The 19,622-nt window shown below is 43.3% G+C and overlaps 1 protein-coding gene across 1 annotated transcript in view; it reads left to right on the forward strand.

Annotated features, from left to right (window-relative positions):
* The window catches only part of mthl1 (adhesion G-protein coupled receptor methuselah-like 1), a 153,658-nt gene that overhangs the window by 108,656 nt on the left and 25,380 nt on the right, over positions 1 to 19,622 (forward strand). Inside the window, exon 5 of the mRNA XM_033328306.2 lies at positions 11,365 to 11,549. Coding sequence (XP_033184197.1) covers positions 11,365 to 11,549 — 185 coding nt within the window. The remainder of the gene's footprint in view (positions 1 to 11,364; positions 11,550 to 19,622) is intronic.

Genomic DNA, 19,622 nt, shown 5'->3' on the forward strand with positions numbered 1-19,622 from the left:
CGCTGCAATTTCTCCTGGCGACCACTCTCGTAGACTTCCCTACAGTTCCGCGTTTTGCCCTTCATTTGCAGATAACCACTCGTGGAACCACCAAACAATCGAGAGCACCCCCTCGAGTGCGTTCCACTATTCATTTTCTTCCTTCCTTTCTTCCTGTCTGCTTGGTTACCCTTCAGCCAGCTCCTTTTACGCGTGACAACGTTTAAACAGCTAACACCTGGAAAGGATTCGCGACGGTAGAAAACGAAAGACAGGAGAACAGCAAGAGAGAAGGAGGGGCAAGAAGAACAGCGAGACGAGCCGAACCGTCTCGAGAGAAGCTTTGAAAAAAGAAAAAGGGGTGTCTGGGGTCGAAAGCGTGAGTCTCACCCTCTTCTTCTGGAATTATATCGAGGCGCGTGAGGGGTGACGCGACAGACTCCCGCCGACGACGAACGTTGTCCTTTTGCGCTCGCGAATGAAAGCTGATTTCCGCTTCCTTTTTTCTCTCTCCCCTTGATCCGAGTCTTTGACTCTCGGTCATGAATGAACGAGGAGAAAAAGAAAGGAGAAACGGAAATTAATTAACGACGAGAGAGCGTGTGGATTATCGGCACGAACACGGTTTCCGTTTACGAGTTTGTTGCTCAGGTTTGGCTGGTTGTTCGCCGTATTACGAACGGTGTATTTCAAAATATTAAGTTTCTCCATGCGCGGACATTATTGTTTTCCTTGTTTGCCGGCGGTGTGCACGCATTGTGAGTCCACGTGCACGTTACCGTCCGAGGAAATTTGATTTATAACGACGCCGCTTTATTGAAAACTGCGGCGGGGACGCGCGCGACACAATAAATATCGTCGACGGCATTGTGGGGATTAATTAAATCCGCGGGTTGTTTATATGCGCAGCGAGAACTGTTAATGAATTAATTGAAATATCTGCCCGTGAACCGAGATAATCCGACAATTATCGGATACCCGTTCGATTTCCATTATATGGCAAAAAATACACCGTATTACCCGGAACTGTGAAAAAGAGGACCAAAAAAAAGTGGGTGGTCCATTTCGTTGGAACGTCGTAAACGCGGATGTTTTTCCCCCTTCGTATCCGAACCAGCAAAAATCGTCGCACTGTGATCGATTCCTCTCGAATCTTTCCACGAGAAAATGACACCGAATCGATTCTCACCCTCGTCGTAGTTACAGGGGATGACATTTCGGTTTCTCGTCCCTTTAGTCAAACGACATCCAATACCGAGTAATCATCGTGGCTGATTTTTCCCCAATATAGCGCACCCTACCTTGAGGAGAACTTGTCTGCGAGCTTTTTTCTAAACCGCTAAGTGGATCAATATTGTCGCGGCGGGTGTTTTGAATATCCAACCCTCCGGCCAGTTTTAGGCGAGGTGACGTTTCGTCATCCAGGATGGAGTGTGTCGCAAGAACGAGTCACTCTTCGTTACCCCTCGACGGGGCTACATCTCGAAGAGCGGCATGCCTCGATAGCTTGTCCTCTTCGTAACCCTCCTGTTTGTTTTCCTTCTGGTCCCTTCTGTTTTTCCTCCATTAGCGACTTCACCACCCTCTCGTCTACGTACGTGCGACCCGTGTCCTCTTCCCTTTGCCACGTCTTTCCCGTCTGCTCTGTTGTCGTTCGGTTATCCGCGTCAACAAACACCTGACAACTTCTCACTACTATCTCAACGAAATGACTCGCGTCCTTGCTCGCCCTCGTCTTCGTGACACTTCTTGCAAACCCTCTGTGCAACGACCACACCGCGTTATCACCATCCGCACCATCTCACCGTACTTTTTTCCGATTTTTCTATCTTTCGTTCAACCAGAGACCAACGTACCGTGTAAACTAATTCACTTCTCTATCCGTTCCCGTGTTTTTAAAGCGGTCGAACGTCTATCAAGCCTCAAGGCCGGCAGTTGTTCCTCGAGAACTGCTCCATACCTACGTCAATCTTTCCACCTCCGGTGGTTTCCCGTCGATTATGCAACGGCATTCCTCGAACCAGTTACGTCAAGGACGCGCATTCCTCTCGGGCGCACGCTTCGGTTGCTTCTCGGGACACGATACGATCTGACCAATCGATCGTGCTTATTCTTATGGTCGAACGGCGCTACGATTAAGAGGATCGTGACGATTTTAATTGGCAACTGAATTTTAGACGCGTTCAAGAATCACTTTGAAGAATGAAATTAAGAAGGGAGTACGTACTTGAGTATGTTGGAGCAAAGGATATACCAAAGGAGAAGTTTCTGCAGGAAATTTCGTAGTCATCGAACGTTCCTCTCGTTCACGGCTAATGAAAGTTCTCGCGATGGTCGAGTTCCGGCACGCCTCCTACCTTTTCTTTGCAACAGCTGCAAAGGACGAAGGCAAAGTTACCACGGGAAAAGGAGCTGCAAGACTGTTCGTGTGGCACGCGAGACTCGATAACGACACGTGAACTCTCAGCCGTAGCTGTTTCGACCCTGATAGACCGATAACACGTACGGTGGCCGCGCACCGTGGCCACAACTCGACTTTATCGAGGCAATGAAAAGATTCTGACACTTTCAATTTCCAGCGTGTCTACCACGCAGAGTGACTAACCTAGATCTAACCTCGACCTAGCGTAACGTTTGCTTTAGGACGTGTTATAAATCGCTGCTCTTCTTTCTGATATCGATGCTTTTAGTGAAAATAACTAAATTCTACGAACGAGTGGGATTCATCAAGGATACGGGAGACGATGTTTTGAATGGTAATTTGATTGTTTTAAAAACATCGAAAATTTCGCTTAAATAAACGAAGATAGAACATAAACAAACAAACGTGGGATGTAAACGTACAAAATCGTGCGACTATATCCTAGTTCTAGTCGCGCGAGGAAACCTTGTAATATCTGGCTTATAATAATTCACCAAGTCTTTAAATATATTAATTTCTCAGAAAGAAACTCGACCTGTGTCTTTCGATTTTCTATTATAAAATAAAGAATAAACGTAAATGGCTGGAATAAAAATGCACGAGGTAAAAACTGTATAAGTATGAAAACAACGTACCCTACGATTTAGTTTCCATAACAACCTGTTAACTTACCCCAAACAAGTAACTCACATACATAGCTCACCGAAGGATACCGTGAAGGTACTTTTTATTCTTTCCTCGAAACACGATAAATTTCATATGAGGTTGAATATGACCTACAGTAAAGTAGTTGAAGATACCAAGAAAAAAAACTTGCCCGCTACAGTGTTTCCCATGGTCTAGGCCGATTCCATCGGGAAACTTCAGAAGAATTCCGTGTGAGAGGGCCACGTGTGCCGCATGAATTATTTCCCCAGGCTTTTCCATCGTCTACAGCGAATAACCCTTTCGCTCTCTAATTGCCGTAATCGCTTCGGCGACGTAACGGCGGTATATTGAAAATTCTGCGCGAGCCAGACGTCATTACCCTCTCGGTTTTCTATGTTCCTATCTGTTCGTCTTGAATTACTCCACGGAATTGCGTTAAGCCATCGCGGAAAGGGGTGAAAACGGAGTTGAACAGGGGTCGTGGAGGACAGTTAGAACCGTGTTACAGGGGGTGAAAGTGGCGAACCCCAGGTCGTTATCTTGCTCGTCCGTAATCGATGTCTAATTCCGAAAGTACGATATTGATTATGCAGAAACCGAGAAACGTCAGAGCAAATGCCGATGTAGTTGCGCAGCCTTTGGACTTTGTATCGGAATTTATATTCTCATCGACGTTACCTCGACGACGAGTGAGCCAGGTCACTCTGTAATTGTCGCGATCGTCGGTTATTGCGTCTAATTAACGTCCGTTCGTTCGTTAGCTGCTCTTTTCTCGAGCCGCTCTTCGCCTCTCTTTGCGCCGCTTTAACGTCGTCCTTCTGCCGGTCTACTTGTTTTTCAAGCGTGGCCTCTGTCGTTGAGAGGTTAAAAACACGATGATCACCAACCGACAGATCGAGGCAATGCAACTTTTGAAATGTATAAATGTTAGCGATAGTCGAAAGCGATTTAAGAAAATGACCTATCGTTTGCCATCGATAATATCGCTATCGGGATCATGAACGGTTAATTGGATGATCGATGAATCTCGAACTACCGGTTCTCGTGAAACCGATCTTCGAATGTGCATCTGATCAACTGAGATATAATATATTGGGGTTTGCTGCAACGAGTTTAATTGGTTCTAGGATCTCGTCAAGCAAATTTACCGTTATTTAATTAAGATAATACCGTCATCTTTTTCTTGTTTGTTTTTACGCATTGTATACAGGATCGTTGGTAACTGGTGGTACAAGCGGAAAGGGGGTGATTCTACGCAAAAAAGGAAGTCGAAAATATAGAATAAAAATTTTTCGTTTGAGGCTTTGTTTTCGAGAAAATCGACTTTGAATTTTCGCTCGGTACGCGTGCGGTACGTTATAACGGATCTCGCTGTAGATCGTTGTCTCGATGGAAAAATTAAAAAAAAATTAAAAAAAGAAATTTGTATTCTATATTTTCGACTTCTCTTTTCGCGTAGATTCACCCCCTTTCCGCTTGTACCACCAGTTACCAACCACCCTGTATATCAAACCACGAACAAAGTCTAATATCTTAAGAAAGAAAGACCAGTTCATTCAAAATTATTAATTAACAGATATCGATAGAATTGTTCTCGCTAATAATTAACATTTTTCGTAGCTTTTGAATTTTCAAAGGTCAAACATTTTTGTCTACATTCCAAATTATAGATCGTAGATCACGTCCAGTTGATCTTTAGATCGACTTATCAAGACACAAGAAGTTCAAGCGCGAAAATTTTCTTTGTGCGGTGTTTCCGGTCTGGATAAAATTCACAATCGATCTAACGCATATATATCGTGATCGTTGTACCCGATTTTATCGATGGTACTTGTTCGCCCTAACATCATATGCTATAATTCATTACTAACACGCGTGCAATCGCGTTGCAGGCTAATTAGCGACAATAAGAACATATATTCGTGATAATTAATCGTTGCTTCAGCATGAAATCGGTGACGACGATAAATCAAGGGACACGAGCAAATGGCCATGGTTATAGGGATCGACAGGTCTGGTCGATGCTGGAGAATCGATCGTCCTGGGATAAACGAGCAAATACAACCGTCTCGGATAGATAAATTGACAGGGTAGCAGCGGGAGCTGCCGCAGTTCGGAAGTGAGAAATTCTCGCGGGTCGATGACACCAACTTCTCTCGCACTTAACCGCGTCTCCCGAAACTTTTCAATAAAGCGGGTCTCGGCTTTCCATACGTTCCGCCGGGGGACGAACTTTTGGGGCACTATCGTTCCTACGCAACATTTGCCGGATTCCCCGCGTGACACCCCTCCGAATGTCGCGGATTATCATTCTTGATCTTCTTTCCGAGAACTTTCCCCTTCTGGCTGTTCCGCGTGCGGTTTCGTTGAAAATCATCCGGGAATAAAATTGGTTTATCCACCGGGGATACAGTTTCGTGGACAAACCAATTTTATCCCCGTTTAGCCGGTTTGAAGCGAAGCAATTATTATCGTACCACGACGATATGTACTATCTTCTGTCGCTAAAAAATCATGATTCGAAATTGAGGAATAAACGACTTCTCGACACTTGTGGCTGTTTCGCTGGTTATAAAGATCATTCGAGGTCGCTCGTATGTAATTAAAAGCTCGTCCGAGATCGTTCGATATCGATCCAGAGAACAATTACGTCCGTTTGAAGAAAAACAGTATAATAAATTGTATTTTCGAGATTGCGTGCGTGCAAGGTGCACAAAAATTGCCAAGATATCTGTCCCTTAACCATAAGAAGCAGCGCGGTATGACGTAAAGAAGTCGTCTAACTTTTTCTACAGAAACTGTGACTTTTTCCCGCGTTTACGCGTACCGCGGCCAAGATAAATAATATCTTGCTCGTACATCGTGACTCCGCGTAACGACCTCGCTTCTTCCCGTTCCGTATTCTCCGCGAACCATGGCGTGATACCGTCTGCCAAGCGGGCCTTTACCTCTAACTGCCACCGCCGCTAATTGCCGTCCGTATAATTACCATATCGGACAGATAAATATAGGGCTAGCACGTTCGTGGCCTCGGAGACAGTCGGCGACGTTTAGGTCGGCCGCGTATAAAGTCGACGGCGTGCGCTCCGCAGATACACAAGAACTCGCGACAACCGGTAGACAAAAACAGCAAGAAACCGAGACGTTGGTTTGTAATTCTACGAAATTCTTTTATTTCGTGACTTTTATTCCGCGGAGATAAAGCTGTCGTTCGCTGGTGAATGGACGAGCAAGTGGGTTTCGACGAGAGATTTGAATGGCGCAAAGTGGCGTGACGACTGCCGCTTCGAATACAGAAAACATTTTTGTCTCCCTATTCGTGCGAATATTGGACGTTCTACCGTATTTGTATTCGCTGTACGCGTTCGTCGTCGTCAATGATCTCTCTCTCTCTCTCTCTCTCTCTCTCTCTCTCTCGGATACTTTTAATAACTTCAAGCCGTCGACGGTTTAACTACAGCCACAAGGCAAGGCGATTCGTGTACAAAGGCTTAATGGCTCCGCGGCCCTTTACGACTGGCCTTCCCCTTTTTTTCCGTTCGCAAATACCGAACGATAAATAGTCACAGTGACAGGATACAATTAAAAGAAGCTATTCCGACGAGTCCTTTGTCAGGATTAAGCCGATTCGCTCCACCATTCTCCTTCTCCGTGTCTCGTGTGCTCGCGCTGCGATAATAGAATACGTATATTTCATCGAGAGCAACGCAGAGAGAGAAAAGGAGAGAGAAGCCGTTCGTCCGGTTCGAATGGGAACCCTTCTCCGGCGAATCCATTATTACAAAAATAACCTTTATCTCTTCCGTGCTCCGACAATGGGTTATACTTTCGAGAGCACGAAGAAGAGCTGCGCAATAATCCTCTTTGTCAGAGAAGATGTCGTCGTTCGCAAATTGCCTGCATCGTGTATGAAGACACCGATGTGTAACCTATACTTTTCAACCCCATCCATATCCGGAAACACAGCGACAACCGTAAAAATATTTATCATGCGAGTTTTAGGGGTACAATCGAAGGAAAGAGTGAAAAAGAAACGATGCTATATACGTGTATCCCTACGAGCAGGGTAACAGCTCCCTAATTTTCTCGACAGCAATATTTAATGCGTTTTCCCTCGGCGTCCCTGGCAGCAGTTCGCTCCATTTCGTTCCATTTTCAGCGGGACACGACCGCCGGCCAGGGGTGGAAAATTATCGTGGCGCCGCACAGACATCGAAGCGAGACGCGAAAACCCACCCTCTTCTTCCTATGCGGCAAACTTTCTCTTCCGACCGGACGAGAGGCAACTAATCGCGCGCAACGACCGCGGTGACGGCTAATTAGCGTTCTCGGAAATGAGCCGTGCCACCAGGAATTAATATCTCCAGTTTTCTCTCACCTCTTCGTCGTCCTTTCGCGACGAGACATCGAATCGCGTGGCGTCACTCTTCCTACTCTTATTTCACAAGGTGCGACACGACGCCCGTGTTACTATACTATAATCGAGTCGACGATTAAGGAAATAATCGTAAAAGTAATTAGCGAAATAATACGATTGCATCTCGCTGCATGGTGTACACGACCGCGAGCGAAACTTACGACAATCGACTGGTAGTCTATACCACGTTACATTAACGAGCTCGTGTAATCAAGTCGGCTCCGTATATCCAGTGGAGAAAGCCAATCGAGAATCGAGAGGTAAAATAACGCATAATCGAATGGACGCGTTTCAAGCAGCGCAGTCCGACTGGCACCACCGGTGCGTCTCGCTTGTCCCAGCTCGTTTTATTTGAATTTTCACTTTTTGACAATAGAGCCACGTCGTTACGCCCGACATTTGCCATATCCGTAGTAACGTCGGTTCAGATAGGGTGCGATTTACGAGTAACAACCCCTGGTGCTAAAGCGCCGTGTTGGGTCAACCCCTTCCAATTCACTGTACAGGGGGTTTGTTGTTATAGCGACGTTAAACTAGCCAGACAATGACGGAGTCTCGTCGTTTCCATAGTCATTGCTCGTGATATCGGGGTCGCGCGTCCGAATTTAATTATTTTCAAGTCTCGTTAATAAGCCCTCGCGCCGATAAATTTGCAAGTGACCCTGTTATTCCGTGGTTCCACTAATAATTGGGCTTCCCTTCGCTGTAACTGTGTCCCCGTTTCTAGGTTTAACGCAAGCACAAACACGTATTTTCTGTGTTATTTTTAACGTGGTGAATTTAACAAAAATATGTCTCCTGTTTTTAAGTTTACCTCGGAGTTTACCGTCATTTATATCACCTTCCGACGTGAATCATCTTATTACGTGTTAGATCATTTGTTTCTTGGGAATTGAAAGTACATTCTTATGTAATGAAATTAGGAAATTAGATCGTTTTGATTATATCACGTCTTTGCTGTAATGAAAAATAGCGAGATCGGTTTAACTTCCGGGAGGCTCATTTACTGCTCGTATATCTTATAACTTGTTTATATAAAATTTAGCGCTTCCGTCCTGTTTCAGGTTTTTCATTAGACTCGACGTGATTTCCGTTATGTTTCATAACTCTTCGGGACACGAAGATCGACTCTTCGTTCGAATCCACAAAAAGCCAAAGCAGAAACACGTTTACCGTTCGTTATTTCCGTGGGAAAAGATTAACCGACGCCTAATAGGAGAAGGCAGGTCATTGAACAAGCGAGCGTTAAAAATTGAAAATCTTAATGGATCAGTTAATCGTTTCACGATCGAGTCCTTTTCCCTTCTATGAGTCGCGTGTCGTCATTCGTCACAGTCGATTATATCGTCGTTCTCGCGATGAATTCGTTGACTATATCCGAACGAGAAGAACGGAAGACACAGCCAGACGTGCAAACGATAGTCATTCTCGGACCACGACGTCCTACGCTACCAGCCGACATCCTTTTTATTGCGCGTCTCATCATTCTGTCGACTTTCATTTTTCCCTGGAATTTTGCCAGCCCTTTTGCCAGTGCTCTCTGCTCCTTATTGCATTTCATTTCGTAGACTTTTCGACTGGCTCCGCGGTGGCTGCAAAATTTCTAGCCTGTGCAAACTCTTGACCCAACATCGGTTGGTATTATAGGTGGAAGCGATATAGCGAAGTCGCAAAGTAAAACGTTGAGTAGGAGCAGCGATTGATCTAGTTGCTGCTATCCCACAGGCATTTGCATTAATTTTTTGACACGAATTTCTATCATCGTTGATCGAGTCATAATATTAGGTTGTCCGAAAAAAAGTGTCTTTCTTTCGCAAACGTGCTTTTTACAACAGTACGCCTTCATCTCAACAGAACAAAATGGACCGCACGTAATTCGACAAAATGATATAAAACGAAAAACATTGTACGTCTATTATTTCTTTATAAAACGAAAGAAACTTTTCGGACAACCTAATACTTATAGTCAACAGTATGTACGTGGCTAAACCTATTATACCTTCGATATGTAGCTAAATATGTTGTACATAGTTAATTAGAATCTAATGATATGTCGAAAATAAATCGGTATGTGTATGTAATCATGTTTCTGTCTCGACACAAGCAGATATCAATATTATCAAAAATATTTGGCTTCGGTAATTGAGAAAACGAAATATCTGTGTTGGAATACAACGATATTACACACATAGGCACAAATAATCTTATACAGATACATACACAGGCATTTGAACAGGACACTTACACAGGTCATACTCACTACTGTTTAGAGAGTGGGGTTGAAGATCTTTTAAGGGACCATGGGTCACTACGTACAGCCAGTGTGAGAGTGACTGGCCAACTGTCAACGATCCATAAATTCTTTACCTGCACACTTTCTTAATTATGTCATATCACTCACTTATATTTTAAATAATTTGGTTCTGTAATTCTGTTTAATAAATATCACCTAGTATTATTTCAACATTAAATTCTAACAATCTGAATCATTTCAACTGGTTTGGCAATTGATGTGGTGTTGCGTATATGACGCAGTGCTCAAATTATTTATTTCGGTCCCTAAAACCTGTAAGCTCTAGCCACTGACCGATTTTACCTCGCTATATCGCTTCTATACCGCGTATAAAAGTGCAGCTTGTAATTGTTAACTGCTTAGGAGGCAGTTTAACGAACGAAACAGCGTAACGGCGATCTATCGAAGTTGAACGTACCAGAGAAACACAGGGAGGTCTGTGTAGATTGCATAATAACATTCAGGAACGTACACACACGCATCGGAGATGCTAATGGTCGGGAAACTTTGCTAGCAAACTCGGGACGAAACTAGCGCGAAACTAGCGCGATTTGCTCTGCAGCAAGCCCTTTCGAAAAAAGGTCTCGGTGCCTGCATTCGATAGCCAGGAATGCGGACTATGCATTAATTGCATCTAAGGTAATTGTTTCGGCCATCACCCCATCGAACAGTGTGCCGGTAGTTTTTCACCCTTCTGCTCCGTCGATTGCTCCGTTTACCTCTCTAGAGGCTTGTTTGTGCTCGTTGAAACGTATGTAGATTACCTTTCTCGAGGCCCTTTGTCGAACGAGTGCCCGTTCCGACGATAAATCTATTTCGATGACAGTTTTTCTGCTGAAGGATAGAGTGCAATACACTTCGAGATCTGAACGTGTATTTCGTTCTATCGGTGCTACGAAATTGCATTCGAACTGCAATTGTCTTTTTTTTATCATGTGTTGGAGATCGAAGATATCTGCGACCTGTAGTGTTCTAGTCATGGAAGTACTATAGCGAGGTCGTAAATTAAAGTGCCATGTCCCGATAACCATTGTTTTAGGAATATAGAAGCTTTTAGAATGCTCTGTAAAAGTTATTTCCATTTAATTAAAGCATCGTATAGTGTATAACAATTATAGTATGTAACAAAATATTTTTTTACGGTTAATCATCGTGAAACGAAACGCAATAACTTCGCAGCGAACTTTCGTAGCGTTCTATTTTAATAAAAATTACCTTTCTATAGAATGTACGAAGATTTTCATGAATGACTACATCGATATTAATTCCTGACTAATTTTTGTAATCTCGCTATATTTTCTCTATAAGTTCATCTTCCGTGCCAAATGGGCAGACAAAGAAGCGATCATCATGCCCGCGTCCATTTTTCACTACTGATTACGCAAAACGCGAGACCATCCGTCTCCCGAAATAGCGTTCCGTGAAACTTTAACTTCCGCCGATTCTAATGGAACTCCTCTCTTCTTTTCTCCTTCCACGCGAAACTGTAGCGCGGGATTGCCGGAGTGTTTTATTGTTCGCGTTCCGTTTAAGTGCACAGGACGATCTCGTGTTTCGTGGCTTGTGCTCGCCCCCACTGACCATTCTTTTTTCTTCTTCTTGCAGAGACCTGAGACCAGCGAGCTTGGAGAAAGGCCAAGAGACCCTCCGACTACGCGTATACGCCTGCTACGCTTGGGGTGGCCCCCTTCTAGTCGCCGGTTTGGCCGCCCTTCTCGATCATCTTCCGCCTCAACCTCAATACACGTTCCTCAGGCCCCGTTTCGGCGACAAACAGTGCTGGTTCTACGGTAAGTTCCCATTCGCTTTCATTGCTATGAAAAAAGGAACTCCTCGAGAGATCCTTGAAATATCTCTCAGTTAGAGAAAGTTTGTCCTCGTCAAAGCAGTGGTTGAAACTTTGACTTTAATGAAAGCTCTGGTAGGATTTCTGCCTTTCTAACTGTTCAAAGAGGACACAACCGGATAAACAGAATGATCTAAAAGTGTGGAAGTTAATGTTGGACATGCGGGTAATAAACAGAAAGTATTTGCGAATGTTATTCGTATCGTTATTCGTATAATTTATGTATCTTTGCTTTCTTATACGCGAAATCAACGTAGCGATATTTTAAAGAAACGTCTGCCTGAAGAATCGAAAATAAACCGGATGCAATCTTTTATAAACCGAAGAATCTAAGAAAAGATTAACTGGCAGAAAATAGAAAGCGTTGACGGGACGATGCAGTCTGCTTCGTGTTATTCGAAAAATCAAAATTAGCGATTCAGCGTATACTCCGAGTATATCAAAATATATTGTATCATAATATTTAATTTTTGCAAAATATTACACTGTATCTTTCGCCTAAGTCGTTGGAAATTTTCTAGTCGATGAAGTACATCTTATTTTAATCGTTCTAAGAAATTCAGTAACGCGTGGTATAATAATATAATAATATTGCTTACCGAACGATACGGATTCGCGATCGACGTTACAATTAACGGCGTAATAACTCGGAACATCGTGTGGTCGAAGGAATTTCGCGAGGAAACGAGATCACGTCGAATAACATTTCTGTGGGGCCAATGAGACGAGGTTTCCTCGCGATGATAATTAATCCGGTGCTGTACGAAAGCCGCAAATTAATTCGATCGCGTCACACACGACTTATCAGTGAATTAATTTCCGTCGATGCCACGAGCGTGGCCCTCGTTGGATGATTCCTCTGTCTCTCTCGTGTTCTGTTGTTCTCGAACGACAGTCGGTGCCGGACTTGCTGACATTAGTAACGGATCAGTAGCACAGACGGTAATGGAGCCTATTATCGAAAGTAATACAGGCTGGGAGGAGGACGGTTAACACGTAATTCCCTGTGATCCGATTATTCCGCTAATTAATAGGACTGGTCAGTCGTGTTCCGGGGCGCTGATTAAATCGGTTTCGTTAATCGATGGATCGATCGGCCGGCCGCGTATTAATTGCTAATCAAGCACCGTTTGCGGCGTTCCTTCGGTCGCTGCTCGTGAAAAAGTCGATTCATCCCGGAATCTGTCGTCTATGGAATTTCGAATTAATCGATAGATGAAAATTTAGCGAATTTAGTGAATTTTAATTGTACATTCGTGAATTACAGGGACACTTAGTAACGTTAAACGTAGGCTATCGTTAAACACGATTTTAACAAAAACCTTCCAGATATATATAAAATATAAATAATATATTATAAGTATAATTTAGCTATTTTTTTATAATACAGCGGTTTGACCGACTAACTCGGGACTAAATTATATCTATGTACTTTCTTGCTTCCGAACCTTCGTTAAATCCACCGCGATCGAAAGATCTGCGGACAATAGGCTCCTGGTGTCACGAGCGAAGGAAAATTCGAAGGAAACACACGGTGGTTAATAGGTGAGTATTCCGCTAAGTGGATTAGCAGAATATCTCGTTAGGTCGTGTACCCACGATTTTCCGTTTCTCTCGCCCCAACGATTCCTGTTACGTATGCGCAAGCATCGTAATCAGTTGAGATAAGAAACAATGGCACGCGCGCTATCAGGATTCCTTGCGTGGCAGGCACAGGAATACTTCGCTAAGAGGATTACATAGCTCCCGAAAGATTGTATTTAAGTATGACGTAGGGTAGCTGAATAAGAAGATCGATACCCCAAAGTACGTTTAATACCTCGAATCCCTAATAATAACCCCGGTGCAACCCCTGCGGCGCGGCACGGCGTGGCAACTGAACCACCAGCTGATTCCTAGGTACGCATGTACCCGCGGAATAGAGATTATAAGGAGGTGAACCACGCGACGATGTGTCATGTCTTTATTCATAGCACGGATTTACCACCGTTGCACGTTATTTAACGAGCATCCCCTGTAATCCACATTTACCGCAACCGATAATCCAAAGAGCATACTCTATCTTTCTACGTCTCCTAGGACGATACATGTGAAATATCGTTTCTCTAAAGTTTCAATGTATTTGGGGTTTGGATAATGCCGTTCATTAAGTCTCGTCCTATCTGCAAACTGACCGACTCCATTTTCCGTAAATTTTTCAATTTCATTACGTAAATACCTATATAATATCTCTATAATACGTTATATAAATTAATAATAGATTTTCAAAAGAATAAGTCACACTCCCATAAATTCATTCGTCGCAAGGAGATGACATAAACGTTGGCAATGACGTCTTAATCTATATCTGATTAAAAGATTTATTCGAAGAAACATTTCATATGCATCAACCTAATGTGTCTCTCTGTCTGTCTGTCTGTCTGTCTGTCTCTGTCTCTCTCTCTCTCTCTCTCTGTATATATCTCTGTATGTATGTACACCTCCTCGTACAAGCCGCTGGAAACTCTCTGGCCGCGTAAACACTCGTTTCAAACAGTGCAACTACGTTGCGTATTAATTTTCCGTGGCCGCGATATTTATCGACGCCGACCGGAGGAGAACACCCCCGGTGATTAATATTTAGCTTTTATATCCTTTGACAAATATAAACGTCGCTATACGCAGACCGGTTGTGTATTTTCGTTTCGGTTTCCGGGTGGGTCGCGCGACTGGTTTTCACCCTGTGCTTCCCTTCCCGTTCTCTCATTTTCGACTAGCTTACTTTACATTTCTATCGATCGTCCGCAAACGATTTCATCGCTTGGTAGCTATATAACTTTTGAACTTGCAACGAAGAGAAAGGAATTTTAATTAGACCGAACCTTGATTCGTTTCAACAAAGTGCATCGTGAAATGAGATTCTTGCGACCACCACGCTATAGTATGAAGGACCAAGGGTCATGGTGTTCATCAGTCCATTGCTATTTTCCATAAAACAGTCGTATTTGTCCGGACTCGATGATCTCTATCTTGTCTATTTACTTTCTTTTTGGTTGATCATCGTTAGTCTCGGAACTAAACTTGGTTGATCTTCAGTGGAAGAAATTGAAACTCGCGAAACCAAGTATCAAAGATGATAGCGAACGTTTTTTATAAATAAGTACAAAACACGTTCGCCTGGCGTTCAAGTACCAGCAAGATAATATTGGATTTACCATCAGGAGCTCATTGGAGCACCAATATTCAGGACTTCGACATTGTGTAACGCTGCGGGAACCACAGAGCCATTGAGAAACACAATCAGTCATCAAGCAACGCCCATTCAAGACGCCCTCAGGTCGGAACGCTTGATGCTATTTGTAAATATACGGAGCTTGTTGAGCCACTCTAGAGTTAAACATCGTCACGAGTGAGTCTCTTCTCGAACAATCTCCCGCAACATTAATTGCATCGCGAGCGGAAGATGCCTCCCGTTTACGTGTCTCTGGCGCAATAACTCTGCTGCCTTCTCCATCAGCCATGGAGTACCACCTGAAATATCCGAGCAAAATCCAAATCCAAGTATCGAGAGTGCTTGTTAGGTGGATGGAAGATGAGCAAGTTCTATCACATATATATGTACGAACCTCTCATCGAAAGTCAAATCGATCAACTCCGCTTTTCCTAAGTTTCTCGATTTTACTGTCCAAGTACATGATTAATGTTCAAATTCTCGAAACTTCGACTTCTCGAAACGATGAGTCTATTTCGCTAAGTCTATGATTAATGGTTACAGTGGATATATTTTTCGATGAACAAACATTATGCTACGTGCGCACTATGTAACACAGAGGAAAGATTCGTTCGTCCGTATCGAACCATAAGAAAAACGATCGAAAGCAGGTTCTCGTCGAGATGTTTGCTCTCTCACGTCGCACAGAGAGTACAATGGCGCGTCTTCGTGTCACGTAATCGCATTGGGACGAACATCAGGGAAGGGGAGTGAAAGAGTAAAAGGAAGGCGCTTCTCAAACGTGTCAATTCACTGGCCAGGCAGCGTTTCCTCTCTTTTTCGCGCAAATAAAGCTAAACTGGACAAAGGAGGGCGTATAGCCTGGAAGCGCGTAGGAAATAGAGTCGTAGCCGCGCGCTGCTAAATCAGGATAATGGTGCCCCATGGGAAGCTGCATCGTACTATCGCGAGTTGTTACGTTCTGACACAATGCTTTTGCACTGGTGGGACTAGATGAGGGGTTCAGAGGGACAAGCAGAGGTTGTTCTGCAACGGACGTTACCCTGCGTTCCATCGTGTTTCAACCCTTCCCTCTATCTCTCTCGACCCAGTGGCTGCTGTATCCATCCACTTTGCGGTCCTCCTCGTAGACCTTTGTTTCTCTCGTTCCGCTTTTTCTGCGGCTTCTTGCGGTCTACCCATGGAATCGAATTCAATGTTTTTACGCGATCGATCGATCGGTATCTAAATCTTTGCCGCGTTGTTCGTGGTTTATGGTTAATACAGAATGGTTACATTTGCGGTAACAGTGGCTACGCTCGAGCATTCTTTTTGTATTTGTAAATAGCTTGGATTTAATATATATTATATCTCTCCTGGTATATAGCGAGGTTGTAAATTAAACGACAGCGATATCGAATAATATCTTGGGCTGTGCAATAAAAAAAATGCGACTCGTGACTAATTGTTTCAATATTCTATATTCTACATGTTCTATAATATTCTACAAAAAGAAAAAAATACATTGCAAGATTTTCTAATAGAAATTTCTTTGTACAGCTCTCGTTAAAGTTTCCGACTCTCGCCTTCTTATATTCCTAGCAAACGTCCTGATATTCAAAAAGTGATGATTTCACCCATGATTGACTTTACAGCTTCTCCGTATCGTACTTCGAACTACAAGAACGACTGCGATATTTCAAAAATAAATTGCAGCTTACTCACCAGAGATATTCTAATAGACCGGCGTGTAAACGTTCTAACTTGACAGCAGCGAATCTTAAAAGTTTCCCCTTTCACTTTCCCGAATGCTCCTTCCTATTTGATCGCCCGGCGCTTTTTCCTCTCACCTTCTACCCTCGCATTCTTTCCGCTCTCGTCTTACACCCTTCGCGTCTCCGCTTTCTCCTACACACTTTCTGTTTCACGTCTCCCTCCATTTACTCTATTTCTACGGTGCCCTCGTACTTCATCCCCCACCCTCTGTGTCACTTGGGCACAGCCCATAACAACGTGGGCCGAGACGATGGGGACGAGAGATAAACCTGGCGCCAGCCAGTTCAACCCCTTTGAACGCGCGGAACTGTTGGAACTTCTACGACCCCTTTTCAACCCCCTTCCTGTGTACCTCAGGCGCGTAGATCACCGACAGGTTATACCGGTGAACGTCAGTGAATGATCGATTATACGCGTTTGTTCTTACGTCGTGCGCATAAACAGACTAACTTCCTCCAGAGAAAGGATGCGTGTCCCTATCAGCCGCGATTTAAATTCCTAATTAATCGAGAGATCGAGTAACACTTTACGTCATCCGTCCTTGCTTTCTAACTTTCTAGACAAAAGAGAGAATGTAAAGTTGCAAAGACGTGTACTGATCGGAGAACATATTTGCGATCAGCGCTCGCGCGATTTTCCTAAACTTTATGATTTGATGGTAACTTTGATGATTTATGGTAAGATTTGTTTGTCGCACAATCGTGATAGTCGAGTCCACGAATTTTTACGAATTAACGGGAAATTTAAAGACACGAGAATTCACAGAATTTTATAATATGCAAAGATATAAAATACTCGTTATATTTTCAGTAGACAATGTGATTCTGTATTTATAAAAATATAAAAGTCCACGGTATATTTGTAACGGTGCACTATGGCAGAATGATTCGTACAATACATTCATAAAATTTGTCGCACTTTTGACGTATTCGTCGGAAATCCGGTTCATCCAAATACGCGTCCATTGTAACCATAATCCAACACGTGAAACAAGCAAGAAACCGATGAATAGTGGAAGTGTCCCTAAGGGATGGGAGAGAAAAGGCTTCCCATGAGAAGGAGACGGTCGTGCAAAGAGGCTGAATAAACGGGAACATAAGAAAACTCATTTACCAGCACATCGAACAGAGATGGTTCAAAAGCCAGACTGGTATTCGAGCCTCCCCTTCACAAGGCCTGGTGCACTGGCATTCTGGCGTTCCGGTGTTCTGGCGCGCCCCATAACAACGTAGGCCGAAACGATGGGGTAGAGAGATAAATCTGGTGCCAGCCAGTCCCAACCCCAGCGTGCGAAACCAGCAGAACTCTCTGTTTCCCCTCTCTCTAAGCCTATACTAACTACCGTCCGCGGCCCACTAAACTGCACGCCTAAACGCACACGACCAAGTATTTAAGTAGCCTCGAAGCGAGCCCCTCCTTCGCGTTCATACGCATTATTACTGCACCTGCATACTGTTGATTCCTCCCCTGCTCGCCTCTTAGCTGCTTTTATCGGCGAACAAAAAATGTTCTACTTCAGTGTTGCGTTATATCGTTGCTGTTCTATTAGCTGCTTTGAAATCGCAATTTCTGCGTATACTCGTAAGCAGAGAATCGCATCGTATGGCGGAAGCTCTCTATGGAAAATAGGGGTAACTGTGGTAGCTACCGACGGAAGACGATTGTAGGGAAAGTAGAGGGACCGTGTGTGGGGTTGAAAAGGCTGAAAAGTGATGTTTGTTAGTTATGGGAAATCAACGGTTTTGCTTAACCTCTCGCGGGTTTGATAGTATTTGATATTTTATTTAAATTGGCTTGTATTCGGTAAATTCATTTTTAAAAATATATCCGTAATACAGACGAATTTTCATATTTTTAGAACCAGTAACGTATCTACCTTGATATATATCTACTAAGATTCATTTATGACACACAAGACCACGATTCACGCGTAAAAGGAATGGAGTAGAATAGAACGTTAAATTTAGTTCGATGTAGGAATATTTCATCACATACGTAGAATAATAATGTAGGAAAGTAAATAGCGAGCTTAGGGGTAATTATGAAGGAAAAAATTCTCAGACCTTCCAGAATAAGTAAAAAATAACGTTTATCCGGAGTTTTGAGCCGAAAATTAGTCGAGTCCTGTTTAAGGAGAACTTAGCACGTTCTCAGTTCTGCAAAGCGAGTAACCCTGAAAAATAGTAAAAAAATAGAGTGGAAGTGCGGGCAAGGAGAGCTCGAGACACGTTTCGGTGGCAGCGGCTCGGCGGAATATTCAACTAACGTTCGCATACATTAGAATGGTAAATCTCTGGGCTATCCTCCGTATCTATGCAATCTCATGCCCCTGGAAGTTCGGCACAGGCTGGAATAGCGTACACCAAAACGATAGGATTAGAGAGATAACCTGTCCAACTCGACCGTGCGAAACCAGCGAAACGCCACCCCTATCTCTGGTCCCACTAATACACTCGCCCTTACGCGCATGCGACTATCGCGTGAGAGAACACTAACGTGCACTGTCCCGACGATATTTATTATCGCTCTGTTAGAGCCGCAAACTCTTATTGAAAGATACTCTCGACTGAAGAGACTTACCATGGGATTTACGTGTGGAAGTGGTATTGCTTGGATCAGAGTTTAATTAAGGGTATTGCCATTTGGAAGAGACATTTTTGGACCACATGTACGTAGGATAAAATATCGTTAGATAATTGTAAAATTGTCGATTGGTCGTGTTTGATCACATAATTTTTTTAGACTTTTATTAATACTATTTTAGCGCACGATTAACTCAAAAAAAGGGGAACGAATAGTAATTTATTGGAAATCTTTATGGAATTTGATAATCGTAGATCGATGGACATCAATTTTTTTAAGTATCTATGATCGTGTTTAGTCGTACAATTTCATTAATTGGAATGTAGATTTCTGTTATTGCCATCTTTTTACAGAACGAATTTAGTCTTCGAAGAACGTCATGGATAAAATTGTATCCCCTGTGAATTTTAAATAAACTCAAGGATCTAACAAAATCGAGTCATCTGTCTCTTAAAATAACTCTTCTTC

Source organism: Bombus vancouverensis, chromosome 3 (genome assembly GCF_051014615.1).
Source record: "Bombus vancouverensis nearcticus chromosome 3, iyBomVanc1_principal, whole genome shotgun sequence".
NCBI lineage: Eukaryota > Metazoa > Arthropoda > Insecta > Hymenoptera > Apidae > Bombus > Bombus vancouverensis.